This window comes from Mus caroli, unplaced genomic scaffold (genome assembly GCF_978045245.1).
Source record: "Mus caroli unplaced genomic scaffold, Mus_caroli_1 scaffold_6, whole genome shotgun sequence".
NCBI lineage: Eukaryota > Metazoa > Chordata > Mammalia > Rodentia > Muridae > Mus > Mus caroli.
In genome coordinates, this window is record NW_028227261.1 from 93,338,268 (window position 1) to 93,357,155 (window position 18,888).

Sequence of the window (18,888 nt, forward strand, 5' to 3'; positions counted from 1 at the left end):
GCAGGAAGTGACCTTGGATTTCTCTTCATAGGACAGAACCTAAAACTAAGCCCAGCTAGCAGCTGCTTGACACTGTGCCACATAAATGTTGCCTCTTTGGTTCGGACATGTCCTGGCTTCCAACTTTGAAGCAATCTCAAAGTGTCTAAAACACAATTAGAAAAAGTTTTTTTTTTTTTTTAATTTATAGAATAAGCTGTCAGAGATCAGAACTTGAGTCAGTTTTATTTGCTCTAAAGAGTATTTTCACAGAAGTATCATTTATTTACAACTTCCTTAGAGGCACAAAGGAGTAAGATATTATAAAATTTATAAACTATATTTTGATTTAGTAAAACCAGACAGTTTTAAACTCCGACGTGGAGATTTCTCCATTAGGAAACTGGAAAGGTACCCACATTTCCTCCTGAGACTCTCACCTGTCTCCATTGACCTCATCAGGTAATTGCCCTGATAGTGAACCTCAAATTTCCTATCAACCTCACTTCTCTACACATTTTTGCTTAGCTTTGTAGCAAGTACATCTGGCAACATCTCTCCATATTCTATGAACTAAGAGGGACAGGGGCAGAGAAGAAATGGAAAAAGCCCAGGAAGGAATTTCTCCTCCTCCAGAGACCCTGGCCCAGGGAAGCAGACGCTGGAGGAGGCTCAGCCCAGGGTTAACCTTGGAGTCCTTTGCTTCAGAATACAGCCTACATTCTCAGGACGCCGGGGATCCCCGAAACTAGTAGTTTGTTATACTGAACAGATTTTCTTTTCTTCTTCCTTTCTTTTCTTTTTTGAGACAGAGGGTTAGGATCTTAGCTCCTACTTAGCATTTGTTAGTTCTAACCTTGGGGCAGTGTTAATCACCTTTACTTCACTGTGACTACAATACATGTTAGAGATAACTGGAGGGGAGGTTGATTGGGGCTCAAGGTTTCAGAGGGTACAGAGCACAGGGAGGAGCCTGTAGCAGATGCTCACCACACCAGAGCATACCAGGAAGCAGAGGGCAGCTGGAGATAGAAGCTGGGCTAAAAACTTCCAACAACCCTTTGTTGGTGACTTATTTGTACCAGCCAGGTCCTATGTCCTGAGGGTTTAATGGCACAACAGTGTTGGGATATTTCAGAATCAAATCCTAGCAAGCAGTCTCACCCACTTACAGGGCATCTAGAAACACACTGGCAGCACTTCCACTGGGCGTGCTTAGATTAGGGACGGAGGCCTGCAGCGGTGTCCAAGAAGTATCACCTACCCTAAGATTCAACTCTACTAAGCAGCAACAGGCTCCAAATCAAGACACAGGAGTGGGAAAAGTCCACTGTTCATAAAGTCAGTGATTTGTCCATGGCATCCACAGGCAGAGAGGTAGAAAGGCTGACCAGCCAGCAATCAGGCCACATGCCCAGTCCAGGTCTTGCCAATGACCAACGTTCTCCATAAAGCACTGTGCAATCATTTCATACAGGTTCACATAGTTCCACTGCTTACAGCTGGGTAATTCAGCAGTTATTCAAGTCCACCCAGCAATCTTAAAAGAATGAATTCTCTTAATGTGCCTGATGCAACACTGAGGTAGGGTTAAATGACAGTGGTTCTGCCATTCAGAATCCACTATTTTCTTACAGTGGTTGAAGAAATGGATTGCTTCCTCAGACACTTGCTCAGCCTAAGGCTTACATGGAACATTTCCAACTCGAATGCTCTCTTAGATCAACCAAAAATTAAGTTCCTAGTAAGGTTTAGACCAGAGAAATCAAAAACTTGGTGGTGTGCCAGATCCCGAATGCAGGGTTCTATGCCAGTCTCATCATTTTACAAACACTGTAAGATGTCAAGAAAATGGTAATTTCGTAGCACACTATAATGGAAATAGAACAGGTTAAGGGTGGTTAAGTTGTAACAGCCACATAGGGAATATGCTTGGCTATGACTGGAATCACATGTTTAGCTGGGTGTGGTGAGCATACTTTTAACTTAGAAGGCAGAGGCAGGCAGATCTCTGAGTTTGAGGCCAGCCTGGTCTACAGTGAGTTCTAGGACAGCCAGGGCTTCACAGAGAAACCAGCCCCTCCCCAAATGTTTTGTTATACCACATATTCATGATCTACAGAAGAGCAGGGCAGAACAGGAAGCTGATGGTGTGTAAACTTCCAATTCTGGAGAGATAATTTTACACTATACACAACCTTCTCTGAAATTACTGTTCTGTGCAGATTTACCATGCAGTTCTGGAGTGCAGCGAGGTGAAGCCAATCACTGACTGATGAGGAAGAACTATGGAGCCCAGACACACCTGAAAACCTGGTGCTCTCCTAGGACAACAACTCTAAGTAAAGAAGCTGTTAGTGCCTGGATGTGACTGATGGCTTACACCTACAACTTTCAGGACTTGAGATGCAGAGGCAGGAGGATTTTGAGTCTTGAGGCTAATCTGTGCTACACAGTAAGACCCTTTATCACAAAAACCTACTACTTCCTCCCCCCTCAAAAACCAAACACCACCACTATAAACATCTGAATAAAGTAACAGAAATTGGAACAATTCAGGCCTAGAATTACATTAGATCTCAAAGCTAAAGAAGGGGATCTCTTTGGACAAATGGTTAGGTTCATAAAATGCTGAAGTAGAAAATAATCCTTTCAAAGAGTTTTTATAGTAAGATTTTACTCTCAGCAAGTGTGTGTGTATGTATGTATGTATGTATGTGTGCGTTTATATATAAAAGGAGTTTATGTTTGGTAACACTCAAACATAAATTAGGATTTTTCCGTTCCTTTGACATGAAGTGTTCTTTAATACATAAGGTAGACCCTTTAAATAACCAACAGGAAGGAGGCTGTACAACACAGACATCATGTTTGTTTTTAAAACTCCTTTGAATCTGGATACAATGGCCAGATTGTTTTGTCATGAAGGATATCAAACTTCAAAGCCAAAAGGAAGAGGCTCTAACTTGGCTCTAACAAGGCCAAGTGTGCAGTTCTGAGTCCCAGCTGCAGTGAACATCCTTCGTGAACACGGGGAACATCTTTTTTACTATGGAGCTATCACACAGCTGCAGTCTATGGCTCCGGTCTCATTCTCGGCGTCAGGAAAGGAGCTTGCCACCAGGCACTGCTCAACAAATGGCCGTGACATGTCCTCATAACTGGGGAGATTTCAAATACAGTCCAGCTATCTCTTTTTTCCTTGAGACAGGGTTTCTCTGTGTAGCCCTGGCTGTCCTTGAACTTGCTCTGTAGACCAGGCTGGCCTCAAACTCAAGAGATCTGTCCGCCTCTGCCTCCCAAGCTGGGATTAAAGGCGTGCGCCACCACTGCCCAGCCAGTCCAGCTATCTTGCTTGCTGAATCACCTGTAGTCCCAAGCACATACTATATTATAGAGAGCCAAGTTCCAGCACTAAAAATACAACTGCCAGGCACAGCAGCACATTTCCGTAACGCCATCACTCGAAGGGCAGGACAGGAGGATCACTTACAATGTAAGGCTTCCAGGACAGTCAGGGATATACATACAGACTCTGTCTCAAAATGCCAAATAAAAAACCAAAAATGAAAGAACAGTCACAATCCTGAGCGTGAGGGAGGAGGCAGGGCACTGAAAAGTGTTGAATCTATACAACATCTACAGTTTATGGCAGAACCTGAGATGAGAATTTTGTTCTAACCACGAAGGGCTTGCTACCACCTAAAGACTGGCTTCCTCAAAAGTGGGCTGATGTGAAAATCCAATCCAACACATGGTATTTGGCAGGAAACATGATAGAACACAATACAATTCTTTTCCTTTGAGGAAAGTGGCTCCATAGTGAGAACACAAGTTCTGAGTCCTTCCGTGGTCTGGCCTACTCCGCCATCCAGAGCTTGAAGGTTCTGTCATAGGAGCACGTGGCTATGAGTTGCCCATCAGAAGAAATGTCCAGACCCATCACTTTGCCCTCATGACCAGCCAGGGTCTTCAGTGGGGACCAGCCTGGGTGGGTCCAGATCTTGGCTGTATTGTCATAGGCACCTGTGAGCAAGAAGTCCCCATGGATAGCTGCAGAAGACATAAAGCAAACATGAAGAACTCAAGTATTCAGAAAGAGCTTAAGAAAAAGAAAAAAGACAAAGACCTGACAAAACACATTATTTTGAAAGAAAGGTTATTTCTGACTTCAGATAAGCTGAACTCATTCATTCTACATTCCTAGGGGCCTCCAAGATAAGGGACAGTCATGAGCAGACTGAGGATAACCAAGTAACAGATGAAGGCTGTGTGGCTGCCTTTCCCAGGTGGATGGATGGTCTGTTCAGTAACAGCAAGCATCTAGTTAGTACCTGACCATTCATGGAGGACAAAATGAAATGAAGCCTTCACAGACTCTTTGCTTCAAGAAGGCATGCTTGGCCATAGCGCTGTCTATAGGTATGGCAGAGAGAAGGAAGCTGAAATTTCCTTAACAAGGTTCCATGTCTAAGTTAGTCTAATGGCCAGGATGTATTCCATGAAGCAAAGGGTGTCTGGTGTTAAGGCTGAGAACAAGAGAAAAGCTTACGCTCAAACTTGACACCAGTCACTAAGTTCTGATGGGCGGGGATGGTGTAGACACAGCGTCGCTGTCGAAGGTCCCACACTTTGCAGGTGTTGTCACCACTGCCAGTGGCAATGTGGTAGCTGAGGATCAGATGTATCATAGTTAGAAACAGAGAGTACTGTCTGGCCAGGACCCTTCCCATCCACTGAGTTTGCTTTACCCATTGGGGCTGAAATTTATCCCATAGATTTCCTTCAGGTGGCCTTCCAGGAACATAATGCAGCGTCCTGTGCGTAGGTCCCAAACCCGGCCAAATGCATCCAGTCCCCTGAGGAGATAACATATGTATGAATACACGGAATCCAGTCTGATGAGGAAGTGGGGTTGCCTAAGAGGTGAGACCACTAAGCCGCCTGCCCTTGCTTTGTGGAGAAAGTCTTACCCAGTGCCAGCCAAAGAGCCATCTTGATGGAAGGCAATGTCATACACACCCATGCTGTGGCCTTCCTGGTGCAGGATCTCCTCTTGAGCCTCTAAATCCCATAAGCGCCATGAACGGTCATAACTTAAAAATAAATAAGAATAAATAAGAATAAATTTGCCAACTTATCAATAATTACACCAACAATCAACCAGCAGACAGAAGTGTCTACTATGACAAGGTACTATAAATAATCATAGTTCAGCTCAGGCTCCCGAAACTCTTCATTCAACCATACTAACAAGAAATGCCAGGCTGTGGAGACGGCTGAGCAGTGACTGCTCTTCCAGAAGTCCTGAGCACGATTTCCAGCAACCACCACACTGTGGCTCAAACCATTAAATAATGAATCTGGTGCCCTCTTCTGGTGTGCAGCATATATGCATGTAAAACACTGTATACTAAAAAAATAAATCTTTTTTTTTCCCCCCTGAGACAGGGTTTCTCTATGTATCCCTTGCTATCCTGGAACTCACTCTGTAGACCAGGCTGGTCTCGAACTCAAATCTGCCTGCCTCTGCCTCCCAAATGCTGGGATTAAAGGCATGCACCATCACTGCCCGGCTTAAATAAATAAATCTTAAAACAAAACAAAACAAAACAAAAAACCCCAAAACCAAAAAACAAAGGTAAGAAAGAAAGAACGAATGGCCTTTCTGACATGAACAATGCTTCACCACCAAGACTTTGTTTTAGGCGACAGCTGGGAGACCATGAACATTCTGTACTTTAGTGGCTGGGCTGTTTTTTAAAAAAAGAATTCTGGGGGTAGGGGTTGAGGCTCAATAGTAGGGAGGCCTTGCCTGGTGTGTGTAGGGCCCTGGGTTCAGCCCAGCAAAGATGGCACTGTCTGTCCCCCTTCATTCTGCCGCTGCATGCCCTGCCCTATCAGGCATTTGCATATTTATTGGAGTCTCAATTGAAATTAGGGCGTTAAAGAAAAATAAACACAGCAGATCTAGAAACAGACACAAATGTGTACGATCAGAATGCTTTCATTAAAGGTGTTAAAGGAATTCTTAACAAAAATCTTAAATGAGGGTTGCAAACAGGCTTTGGTGTTACAAGTACAGAACAGATAAACTCAAGAAGGGCAAAGCAGCTGGAGACTGCACCAAAGACAAGCAAGATGTGTGAGCGTACGGGGAAACCACTCCAGTGCCACGGCCATCAGGATAGGAACACCGACAGAAATATTACCATGTGCTTACAATGGGCAAAACAGTAGATCGGCAACAGCGAACACCAACACAGCTACGAACCAGAGTGGGCAGAGCTCAGATGTTTTTAAGACTCTATGCTGGGGAACAGGGTCTCACTCTGAAGCCCAGGCTGGCCTTAAACTTGAGATCTTTGTCTGAATGTTGGGACTGTAAGCGTGTGACACTGAATCCAGCTTGCCCAAATACTTTACTTGTGGTTTTTTGGTTTTTCGAGACAGGGTTTCTCTGTATAGCCCTGGCTGTCCTGTAACTCATGTGGTAATATTTCTGTCAGTGTCACTTTGTAGACCAGGCTGGCCTCAAACTCAGAAATCTGCCTGCCTCTGCCTCCCAAGTGCTGGGATTAAAGGCGTGCGCCACCACCACCTGGCAGCCCAAATACTTTAAAAAGCTAATATACATCTATCTACTCTATACAGCACCACTCCATGAACTAGTCATTGTACTCCTAGGTAATTACCTAAGAGAAGGGAAAGGACAGCCAGCCCATCTACAAAAAGCTTCAGTAAGAGTATTTACAGCTGGGGATGGAGAGACGGCACAGGATGCTCTTCCACAGGACCCACATAGCAGCTCACACCATGCGTACCTCTAATCCTTTTCTGGACTCTGTGGGCACTTACACACATGTGGTACACAGACATACATTTACAGCAGCGTTATCCTGACTAGCTACAACCTAGAAACATGCCCATGTGCCCATCAACAGGAGAATGCAGAAACTGTGGCTCAGATACAACAGACTACAGCTCAACTCAACACCACGAATGGTACAAACAGGCAGAATGCACAGAGATCACATCAGAGGTGGTTTGGAAGGGGAGATTAGGGATGGGAGAGAACTCTGTAGGGTGAGAGAAATGTTATCTATATTGATGAGGGTGTGGGTCATAAGCGGTATGCATTTGTCAAGGTTGAATTGTATAATAAAACAATCACACTCTATTGTATGTTGCTTAAACATGAAAGAACCAACCAACCCAACAGAATGAGAAAAAGAAACCAACATGTCAGCAGAGAGAAATTTTACTTAAAAAATAAAAAAATTGTTTTTTTTCAAGACAGAATTTCTCTGTGTGGCCCTGACTGTCCTGAACTTGCTCTATAGTCCAGGCCTGCCTCTGCCTCTCGAGTGCTGAGGTTACAGGCATGGGCCACTACCACCTAGCTCTTATTTTATTTTATATTTTTTTGTTTTTTTTGAGACAGGGTTTTTCTGTGTAGCCCTGGCTATCCCGGAACTCACTCTGTAGACCAGGCTGGCCTTGAACTCAGAAATCCACCTGCCTTTGTCTCCCAAGTGCTGGGATTAAAGGCGTGCGCCACCACTGCCTGGCTCTTGTATTTTTAATAGTTTATGTATACCAGGCTGGCCCTGAACTCGTGATCCTATTCCTTCAGCCTGGTGAGTGCTAGGACGATAGATACGTGCTATCACACCCATCTGAGGGAGATTTCAGTGTAAAGTGTAGCACACTCAGTGAGATATAAAAGTAAAAACACTCTGCCCTGGCTATATCATACTCTTTTATTCTGCTTCTATTACTGAAGTTTGAGAAAGTTCTAATTGAATATCCTTGCTCTAAAAATTTACCTGGCAGATAATGAAAAGGATTATCAAAGCCAACAGGCTCGTACAAACTGGACAGTAACAGATGGCTTACCAGGTTGTGCCCAGGAAACGCCCTGATGGATGCCACATTACCCGAGCTACACGTACTGTATGGCCTTCAATATCTGCCACTGGTTCATCGCTGAAAGGAAGCAAACATACAGGCATTAAAACATCTTGAGAGCCATGCAGCTGCCCACTGAGTTTATCTGCTGCTGTGCAGACCAACCCGATCTAGTTTGTATACAGGCATTACCATGTCCTCGCTACACCACCCAACACAGGGGACTGAAGGCACCCTGCACAAGGCTTTGTGCTAATTAGTAACCATCCTTGCAATGGGTTACAATCTTTGGGATAACAATAATTTACGCTACTTGCTAAGGTTCTGTGACCACAGGGCACAGTGATCACTTTCTCAATTTGGCTAGCTCACAAGTTCTCCATCTAGGATAAGAGAAAAGTTCTTCAGGTTTCTGAGCAACAGATTGTCACGGCATCAAAGCAGTGCTTGGATTCAAAAAGGAAAACAGTCTTTGGTAGAGAAGTGGATACAGAAATCAGTTTTGGTTCAAGTGGGTTCCAGATAATCCTCCTTAACCCTTAGCCCGTTCAAAGATCTAAAGGGATCCTAGGCTAGAGCGACTCAGTGTCCTCTGGCCAGTCATTAGTTTCTGCTTCTTAGCAACAACAGAAAGAAAGACTCAAACAGCAGAGAGAGGAAGTAAACATGAGCCTAAAGAGAGCAATTAGAAGGGAACACTCGCTGTCAGAGCACATGCAGACCCAACCAGTGCCCACGGGAGAAGCACCGCCAAGTACTACGGAAGCCAATTAAAACTTGCCTAGTAGGAGTGGAGACCCTATCTGGCAAAGACTGTAGATGCTAATTAGTGCTCTTAGAAAATTCTGCAATAAAAGCCCTTCCCGTGCTTTCTCCAGGAAAGGAAAGACAGCATCCAAATGTCTTTTAGATCACAGTATGTGTTCAAATTGAGTGGACTAGTAAAAACACCCACATGAAGAATAAAATGTGCTGTGGCTGGAAAACACATCCTAGGTAGAGGATGACACCAGTGGCCTACTGCCAGATAGAACCTCCCTTCCCTCTCTGTGGCTGTGTGCTAAGACCTGAGAGGCCACTGAGACAATCATCGTTAGTCTTTTGTAGAAAACAGTGCATTTCTCCAATGCTAACCAACCATGTGAGTCAGACTGAATTGTTTTTAGAATAATGGGAACCAGCAATCAGCAACTACTATGCTAAAAGCAAAAATTAAGCCAAAGTCATCAAGGAAAACAAACATCTCAGTACACCTTCTCTGGAGAAGAAAGGTCGAAGAGAGTTATCTCTATTTTCTGTGAGTACCCTGGACTCTTAAGAACATGTCTGGGACTACATGTCACATGTTTAGGCCTGAAGGCCCAGCCAGCCTATCTCCTTTAAGGATGGCAGTGTGGACTGGAGAAAGGCAATAATCACCTGTCAAGGCTCCAAAGCTTCACAGAACCATCAGCAGCACAAGAGGCCAGGTTGACATCCTTCTGGTCCAACGAGACAGTGGATTTGGGATGGAATACAATTGCTCCTACATTTGTGTTATGGCCTAAAGGAATACAGGAGATCAAGTTAAAAGGCTCTCACCTCTTTGTAAGCTGTAAGCAAAGAAAGGCTACTATGAACAGCATGGAAAAGTACCTATCAGGGAATGTATTGAAGCGACTATTCAACTACTACAAAGGAACATGTATTTTTGAGACAGTGTTTCTTTGTAGTCCTGGCGAGTCTGGAACTTACTATGAAGACCCGGCTGGTCTCAAACCTAAAAAAGATCTACCTACCACTGCCTCCTGAGTGCTGGGATTAAAGTGTGTGCCACCATGCCCAGAAACTTATTTTTAAATTACATGTATGTACACAGGAGCGCAGGTGTCTATGGAGATCACTGGATCCCCTAGAGCCAGAGCTACGGAGAGCTGTGAGCTACCCTGTTATGGGTGCTGGGAACTCAGACCAGGGTCTTTCTAAGAGCAGAACACATTTTTTGTCACTGAACAATCTCTCTAGCCCTTCTCCCTAAATTGTTTGAAACAAATCACTTTCTTTTTTTTAAATTTAAGACAAAACAAAAAACACAAAAACCCTGGCACAGTGGACTGTATATGTTAACTCCAGCACTTTGGAAGCTGAGGCAAGAGGATACTGAATTGAAAGCCACACTGGGAAACAGAGTAAGAGTCCATTCGCAAAAACTAAACCAAATCAAAATAAATAAAACATAAAATCTTGGTCTTTTATTTTAGATGCTATCAAAGCCAGAGTATGGTAGACAGGAAGACAGACTGCATGAATGTGAAGTCATGATACTCTGGTGTTGAAGAGAGAAAGAAAATCACACACATGCATTCAAATATAAATGTAATGCATAGGCTGGAAGGATGGCTCATCAGTTAAAAGATCTACTGCTTACTCTTACAGAGGACCTGAGTTGGTTCCCAGCACCCACATCAGGTGGGTCACAAATGCCTTTAACTCCAGCTCCAGGGGATCAGACACCATCATGTGGTCTGCTGGCATTTATATATGTACACAGAGGGCACGAACATGTGCACACACATAGAAGCAATGTTGTGTATTGTATCTGAGTGTCAACCCGAGGTTCATCATTTAACAGAGTTTGTTGGGAAAAGAATGAGAGCTCCCACCCAAGACTGTAACTCACCTCGAAGAGTGTGAAGGAGGCTGCAGTCGGGGACAGACCAGAGCTTGCAGAGCCCACTCCTATCAAACACAAAGGAAAGCATCTCAGCCAGGGTTGGTCTGGGAAGGAAAAGGCACCTTCGTAACATCATTAAAGGACAATTTTGTCTTGACCCTATACACTTGACAGAGGTCTTTAGAAAACACAAAAGGCTTGTTGGAGAGCTACAGCAGCTCTCAGGCCTCTTTTAGACTATCATGGAATGCAAGCTGCTATTTTTAATGTCCAGGTCAACTTGCAAAACAAAGGTGAGACTAGTGACTAACATTTACTAATGGTAGGTAAGGGCACCAAGACTTCCTTGGATCGCCTACATCCAGACCACAGAGCTAGAAAGAAAAGCTGGACTAAACTCAAAACTACTTGGTCAATAAAGTTCCCATATGAGCTACTCCAGAGCACCCGAAGAAGAACACAGTAGACATTACACGTCATGGATCTGTGACTAGTAAGAACTGCCCAACAGAAGCCGTTGAAGCAAATAAGCAGGCAGAGCCGTGGCCGCTGGGCAGGAGAAGCAGAGAAAGAGGACAGAGGAAATGACAGTGGAGACAAGGATACTTTTTCTTCCTGAACCAATGCCCAATTTAGGAAACTGTTACTGTAAAACAAAACTTACCAACAAGCTGTGGCTAGCATTTTAGAATTGGGGCTGAAGTGGCAGTAGGAGATCGGCCGGTCATCTCCAATCTGACTGCAGAAATTATTCAAAGACTAACAAGAAAACAAAAACAAGGTGATCAACCAATCTGAGAGTTCTTTGACTTTTTCACTTTTGGGGAAAAAAGGGGAGTGGGGGAAGGTTGTGAACGAGGTGATGGTGGTAACGTTTCAGCTTAACCAATCCCAAGACTTTTTAAATGCTTGCTGCTGATAGAAGACTCAAGTTGCTGAAAGAAAGGGAATCAAGGCTTATCTGGAAAGCCACTTGTTAACCATAGTCTCACTAGCTTTTATATCAGCTAAACACAGACAAAAGTCAAGCATAGCTTGAGCTGTTAGAAGGGCGCCTTTCCTCTGTGAACCCAGAGTGCTCCTGTCACCACAGCCGATGGTGCCTGCCACAGCACAGATCCACCAGGGGACATGTGGTAGCTGCCTTTACCCTCCTGTGAGTGGGTCAAAACAGAAGCTAATAATTTAAGAGACTGGACAAGAGTGAAGAGCATCTTACCCGGAGAGACTTGTGCAGCTCCTGCATCTGGGAGGTTCTGGTTGTCTCGGGAATCTCCTTATGGAGACGGGCCTCCTCTAAGCGTTTCATTGCCCTGTGACCCATAAACATCATCACTAAAGGAGTATCAAAAGGGTCTGAACACTCTCTAATTCTCAATCCTATGTAATAAGCACCACCAGTATAGTGCCTATTCTTAGTCCCTGAAAGGACGGAATTTGTTCTTCTGGACCTCTGCTTACCTGGGGAGTGAATAATTAGCAATCCACAGTCTGGCCACCTTCAGGCTATTTGGCCCTTCATGGTACCAGGTTTGCTGATACTGAGAAGGAAATAACAGAAGAAACATTAGGTTTGGAAAATGCCCGCTCTCCCAACAGCTGCTCCCCTCTGTAATGCTCACAAAGAAGGCGACTGGGGCAGTAACAGAACAAAGCAGGCACTCGTCCTTCTGTTAGTTACTTTTTACTTAACTGTGTTGTATGACTGTGGGGTACATGCATATGAATGCAGATGCCATGGAGGACAGCATTCGATTGCTCAGGCTTGGGCATCCCTAGACTCAGGTGTTGGGAACCAAACTTTGAGCCTTCCTGAAGAGCAGTGTGCACTCTTAAGGGTAGAGCAATCTCTCCAGACCCCTTGTCTTTTTTCTATGACTTCTTTTAGTTTCTGGTTTCTTGCTGAGTCACACCAAGAGTGTGCATATCTCCTTCCTGAATGGAGAACTTCCAGCACCATCCCCAATCCATGAAAATGATCAATTATTGCCATCAATCAGTCCCAAATGGCAGAGAGAGCCTGTAGACTCCTCTCCTCACCCTAGCAAAGAAAGCACTGGAAAGAATGCCCTTGAACTTTCCCACTTTACCTCCTCCTTTGACTTCTTAGACTTTTCATCATCTTTTTTGGTCTTTTTTAAGGCATCAGTCCCGACCACTGAGAGAATATTTCTTAACCTGTAACAAAAAAGGTCAGAAATCAATATGGATGAGGTCCAGTAGGGCCCCATCACCACTTGTAGAAGAGATATGTCGAGATCCCTAAAAGCTTACAACCACAGGGAACAATGAACCTTAGCCACACTATTTGTTTCCCTACTCATACATTCTCCCCCCACCCTGCCAAGAGACAGGGTTTTTCTATGTAGCTCTGGCTGCTCTAGAACTCACTTTGTAGACCAGGCTGGCCTCTAACTCAGAAATCCGCCTGCCTCTACCTCCCAAGTGCTGGGATTAAAGGCGTGCACCACTACTGCCCGGCTCATACATTCTTATAACGTTTAACTCATAAATTAGCAAGGTAAAAGGTTAGTAACGAAAAACCAAAACAGATTTTTATAATTAGGTGAACGAGATCTGTTTTTCTTTCTCTCACAATATCTTATTCTAGTGCACACTAATAGGAAGGTAGCAAGGAACTAGCAGATGAAGGGACAGAGCTAGATGGTGTGTAAATGAACATTTATAAAGTGTTCACTTCTGGCATTTTCCCAGTCAGTAATTTTGGACCTCAGGTGACTATGGTAGGAGAAACAGGAAAACCAAGCATAAGAGACACGCTGTGCACCTTTGCTCTTTCGCCTCTCAGACTCCTCCGGTCTCCCTAAGACTCCAGTGGGCATGTCAAGCCTTTCTACAGTCTTTACCTGAAGCCTCCTTAATACCAGCCATCAGCAATTACTCTATTCCATTTAGAGTCAACTGCTGCCACGTACAGCTGGAACTCACTGAATGCCATGGTGCACAGGGCACCGATTCAAGGGCTAAGGATATCTAATGACTAAGAATAGTCAAAGGAACTAGGCTTGATGACACACACTTTTAATCCCAGAACTTGGAGGCAGAGGAAGGTGGAGTTCTCTGAGTTCAAGACCAGTCTTGAGTACAAGTGAGTTCCAGGCCACTAAGGGCTGCACACTAAGACCCCATTTCAATAAAATAAGAATTACAAGTGAGGTGTATTGGTAGGCTCCAGGCCAGCCAAGGCTATATAGAGAGACCCTGTCTCAAAAGAGAAACTACAGGGCTGGAGAGATGGCTCAGCAGGTAAGAACACTGATGGCTCTTCCAAAGGTCCTGAGTTCAAATCCCAGCAACCACATGGTGGCTTCACAACCATCAGTAATGAGATCTGACACCCTCTTCACCCTCTTCTGGTGCATCTGAAGACAGCTACAGTGTACTTAGATATAATAATAAATAAATAAATCCTTTTTTTTTTTTTAAAAGAGCAACAACAAAATCAAACTAAAGGATAATTCTGAAGACACTACAGAAAGCTGTACATTATACCAATACCAGAGAGCGGTGAACATAATGTGAAGGGAAAATGGAAGAAGTACAGAGCCAAGGCTTGGGAGCAGGTGTGGGATAGATATCAGGGAAGGCTTTACAGAAAGGGTGTTGTCAAATGCTTATTCAGCCCAGAGTCAAAAACAGAAGTTGAGACAGAGGGTTAAAGAACTGTAAAGGCCTATAGTCAGGGACACAGGGTGAGCTTAGGCCTGCAAACACTTCAGTAGAGTTGGAATATGGAACAAAGGGGAAGGGCTGGTGATGGCCAAAGCTGGGAAGTCAAGTGGGGCCTGGTCACCGGAGCCTTTACGCTACCCAAGAAAGGGTCTGCAATGAGAATGATAGGGCAGCAGGCAGAAGAGAAAGAACAGTATAGAAAACTCGCCTTTACTGTTAAAGCAATCAAGTCACAATGGTGGCCCCGAGCTAAGGTAGTGGCAGCTGGGATTCAAGGCATTCACCTATGGGACATAATAATAAAGCACAATGGACTTGGTAGGCAGAAGGGGCTAACAGCAAACACACTGAGTCAGGCTGGCAGGGTGGCTGAGGGGCAAGGGGCCTGCTGACTTGAGATAGATCCCTGGGACACATGGCGAAAGAGAACCAATTCTCACAAGTTGTTCTATGACCCCCACATCCGTATGAAGGCACATATATGTCTACACACACACACACACACACACACACACACACAAATAAACATTTAAAAAGGCATTGGCAGAAGTAATGGAGCAAGGCTTCTGTGAACAAGGGGCATTTATGCTCAAACAAAATCACATGACTCTAAAAGCTAAGAGAGAAACAAAAAATGAAATATCTGTGTACCAGGTTCAGAGGTTAAAGATTACTTTTTGCGCCGGTGTGGTGGCGCACGCCTTTAATCCCAGCACTCGGGAGGCAGAGGCAGGCGGATTTCTGAGTTCAAGGCCAGCCTGGTCTACAAAGTGAGTTCCAGGATAGCCAGGGCTACACAGAGAAACCCTGTCTCGAAAAACCAAACCAAAACAAAAAAAGATTACTTTTTGCTCTTTCAGAGGACCCAAGTTCAGTTCCCAGCAACCATATCCGGTAGTTCAATATTGCCTGCAACTCCAGGTCCGTATGTAACACCGTCTTTTGGACTCCCAGGGTATCCTAACTCACCTGTGCACGCTTCCACACAGACATATTATGGATTTATATAATTAAAACCAAACAATCACCTAGCATGTCCATCAAGCAACTTCCCAGCAGAGCAGGCAAGGGCCTGAGGGAAGTCAGCGCCAACTTCACAACCCTCCAACCACAATAACCCTGTGCCCGCAAAGACAAGTAATGAATGTAACTTCTTATAAAGGACACCTTTCTCTTCGCTCAGCAGGGCCCTCTCCAAAAAGCGTGATAGGCTCTCCCAAGGCTCGAAGGCAAGCCTTGACCTCTGAGTCATCTGTGGAAACATTGATCTGCCGGGCTCGCTTTCTTCTTTCAAACTCTGCCAAGACTTCTGCCTGCCGCTCACTGATGTGCTCCTCAATTTCAAACACTTCCCCTACGCAAAGAAAGGTAACACGGGGGAAAGAAACAGTTAGCCAGTCAGAGTCTGTGGGTCCTGCAGTACAGTGTCTTAAACTGGATGGAGGCGACATACAGTGTTAAGTGTGGAGCTCACAGAGACTTCAGCAATATCGAAGGGTCCCTGCTGGGCTGCACCATGTATCTTTGCTGCAGCCTTGGTTCCGAGCATGTGCAATTCTGTAAAGTACTTACTGTCTGCCATGCCATACGACACTAAGGAACACCGCACTCAAAGTGGCTCAGAGGCCATTACATCTGATGAATTGCAATGTCTTCACTGTACAAAGTTATAAGGAAAACATTTAATTTCCCCAGCATCAAATATCAAATAGTTTTATCTTTGGACTATACTGTGTTAAAATATTTCATTATTTGTGTTTGGCCACAATAGAAAAGGAAGATGGGAGAAGCTCAGGGTATGCCCACCTAAAAGTTCAGCACACGAGTGGAGGCACAAAAGACCATGAGATCAATGTCGTACTTGGCTGTAGTGAGACTGAGGGCAGCCTGGTGTATACAGTCCTTGTCAGAAAGAAAGGACAGAAGGAAGGGCCAACAAGAAGAATATTCAATATCTGAGTTGCTAACTAAAAAAAAAAGAAAAAAAATCAAAGTATTATGAAAAATATTCAAAATGCCCTGACTTACATTATTAAAATTTCAGCCAATATTTAATTCTCTATCAATAAACAAATATGTCTATCTTATTAATACTGAAATTTGTTTTGGTCTTTAAGAGTTGAAAAGTTGTAAGCATATGCAAGAACTGTATCTAATTGATCTTACTTTTTATAGCTTACCATTTTCAATTTTCAGCTTATTAAATGATAGCCAACAGCCGGGCGTGGTGGCGCACGCCTTTAATCCCAGCACTCGGGAGGCAGAGGCAGGTGGATTTCTGAGTTCGAGGCAAGCCTGGTCTACAAGGTGAGTTCCAGGACAGCCAAAAAAAAAAAAAAAAAAAAAAAAGCAAACACATAAACCCAAGTGATGCTTTAAACTGAGAGCGGGAGGGCCAGGCCACCTACCTCTTCCATTTATTTCATTATCTCTTTCTATAGCTTAGAACATTTCTTATTTGGAAAGCCCAACTCCTACCTGCTAAAACAGTACCCCCAGGAGAGCATTCACACACAGTGAGAGGAAATAATGGCCAGGAAAAACAGGATTCCTCTGACAACAAGGTAAGTCTTTTTGGATACTATGGCGATTAGTTTTAAAACCCACAACCCCACGCCCCTCCTAACCCCCAATGAGACAGGCTTGAAGACATTTAAGAATAGTGTCCGTGTGCAGGGAAAAAGTGTGCAAATTTAAATACTTATAATAACTTAGTTAAATTAGGCAGGTAGTGGTTTTTATTCTTTTTTTATGCTTTTATTTAGCACTCTGGAGACAGGGGCAGGAGAACCTCTGAGTTGGAGACCAGCCAGCTTGGCCCATGGCTACCCTGAGAAACCCTGTCTTGAAAAACAGAAACAAAAAGGAAAACACAAAGAAAAAAAACCTAGAAAAGTAAAGGAAAGAATTCTATAAAGAGTCACACATCGATGCCAGAACTAGGTTACATCTCCCAAAGACAGATACACCTGATGAACCCAACCCAAACACCCACTGAAGACGTCTACAGAGACAACGAGTAACTCCTGCACGGAACCGTAGGAAACACATGGAATCCACTCACTGGATGATGCCAAGTAGGCAAAGTCACAGGCTCAGTGGTGAAAACAGTAAGGTTGCATGCGTTCGGAAGTATGTCTTCCCAACATTCGATTCTAAGTAGGTACTACCACATTGAGCATTTTTTTTTTTTTAAAGAAAAAGGAAAAACAAGCCAGTAAAAAACCATGGGTTCTGGGGCTCAGTCTCAGGTCCTAATGGTCACACAGAAAAGCTTTTGGCACTTGAACTAGCTCCCCAGACCAGATTTTGGCCTATAAACCTAATACTATGTGGTTTGGGAAGGTGTTCATCAGAATATTGAATCATCAAAGGTACATGGTAGTGTACACCTGATTCTAGTACCAGGAAGGAGGCAGGAGGAGTGCGAGGTCAAAGGTAAGAGACTGGGGGGAAGATGGAAATGTATGGCTCAGTGGCAGAACAGTTGCCTAGCATGCAAAAAACCTGGGTTGGATTCCCAGCACTGTTTAAAAAAGGGTGTGTGTGTGGGGGGGGTAATGACCTGCAATTTGCATCTTACCGGATGTTATATTAATATTTCCTGCTTCAATGCCGGCTTTGAGTCCTTCTTTTCCCAAAATCCCAGACTCTCCTTTGGCCAGGCGTTCCCGCTCTTTTTCTTCCAAGCTTCCATAGTAGATGTGTGGTTTCTTCACAACGGGAGCAACTAAATCGTCAGGCGCTTTGGTTTTGGTTGTCTGTTAAATCAAAGACCCGGACTAAGTTTTAGTTCCAGCAAACCATGCTTCCCAAAAGAATGAAACTAACGCTGCACTTTCATCTTTCCTCTCAAAACTAGAGGAGAAAGTCGAAACTGACTTTGTGCGAGTTAAGGCTCTTGTTAAGTTTGGCACACAAATACGACGAATCAATTTCTGCCTGAAGTGTCTTGGTTGTTTTTGGGCCCGTTACTTTAATCGACTGGAAAAAGCAATCTCCAGTTTTACGAAAATAACTTCTCACCTTTGGGCAGACACTAAAAACAACCTAAACAATCAGGGTGGCTCTAGGTGCACCAAGTCACGATGTGACTGGAATACACATTTCAAATACTTTCAGAGCCGATTACAAGTTGGGAGGCCTCATCAGAGTAAGTACGAGTCGGACAGCTTAAGTCAGGACACAACCCGATTCCAAAGCACCGTGTTTTGGAACAGTCAGAGTGGTCTCTGCTCAGGACTTAAGTAAGAGCAGTGCAAAGAGAGCTGCAGCACACGAAGACATCAGGAAAAGGCTACTAAGGTCCACACTAGGGTTCCTCAGCCTTCCTCCTCTGTCCAGACCCGTAAGGTAACGGCCCTTTCCCACGGGAACCCCCGGCCTCTCTAGGGCAGGCCTGAGCTTAGATCGGGAGCCCCGTACCGTGGAGGAGGCTCGTGAGGAGGCCATGCCGGGCTGCGGAGACGCGAGGCCCTAGCCAAATCCGCGTTCTACTTTTCAGACCGGGAACCGCGCGCCTAGCAAAGTGGAAGTGCGTCACTGGCCGGAAACGTATCAGAAACGTACTACGTGCTCTAGGAGTCGCGAAGTATCTTGGGAATGGTAGTTGCCAAGGGTAGGCTGGAGTCGAGGGGCGTGGCCTTACAGAG

At 44.5% G+C, this 18,888-nt stretch overlaps 1 protein-coding gene across 1 annotated transcript; it reads right to left on the reverse strand.

Moving 5' to 3' along the window:
- Positions 1 to 218: 218 nt before the first annotated feature.
- Positions 219 to 18,785, reverse strand: Prpf4 (pre-mRNA splicing tri-snRNP complex factor PRPF4). Its single transcript, XM_021159616.2, has 14 exons — positions 18,662 to 18,785; positions 17,820 to 17,997; positions 15,404 to 15,590; positions 12,634 to 12,721; positions 12,005 to 12,084; positions 11,763 to 11,856; positions 11,208 to 11,302; positions 10,550 to 10,608; positions 9,310 to 9,433; positions 7,879 to 7,968; positions 4,953 to 5,075; positions 4,731 to 4,838; positions 4,532 to 4,650; positions 219 to 4,032 (listed from the first exon to the last, which is right to left on the reverse strand). Exons 1-14 carry the CDS (start codon positions 18,686 to 18,688, stop codon positions 3,839 to 3,841), a joined length of 1,566 nt encoding a protein of 521 aa, XP_021015275.1. The 5' UTR covers positions 18,689 to 18,785; the 3' UTR covers positions 219 to 3,838.
- Between the last annotated feature and the right edge of the window lie 103 nt (positions 18,786 to 18,888).

Bases quoted from the DNA above. Each gene is read 5' to 3' on its own strand.
- Prpf4 (XM_021159616.2), bottom strand. From the start codon at position 18,688: ATGGCCTCCTCACGAGCCTCCTCCACG. The intron at 9,434-10,549 runs GTGAGTTACAGT...GTATTCCTTTAG, and splicing joins CCTCCTTCACACTCTTCGAG to GCCATAACACAAATGTAGGA. The intron at 5,076-7,878 runs GTAAGCCATCTG...TTTATTTTTAAG, and splicing joins CGTTTCCTGGGCACAACCTG to TTATGACCGTTCATGGCGCT.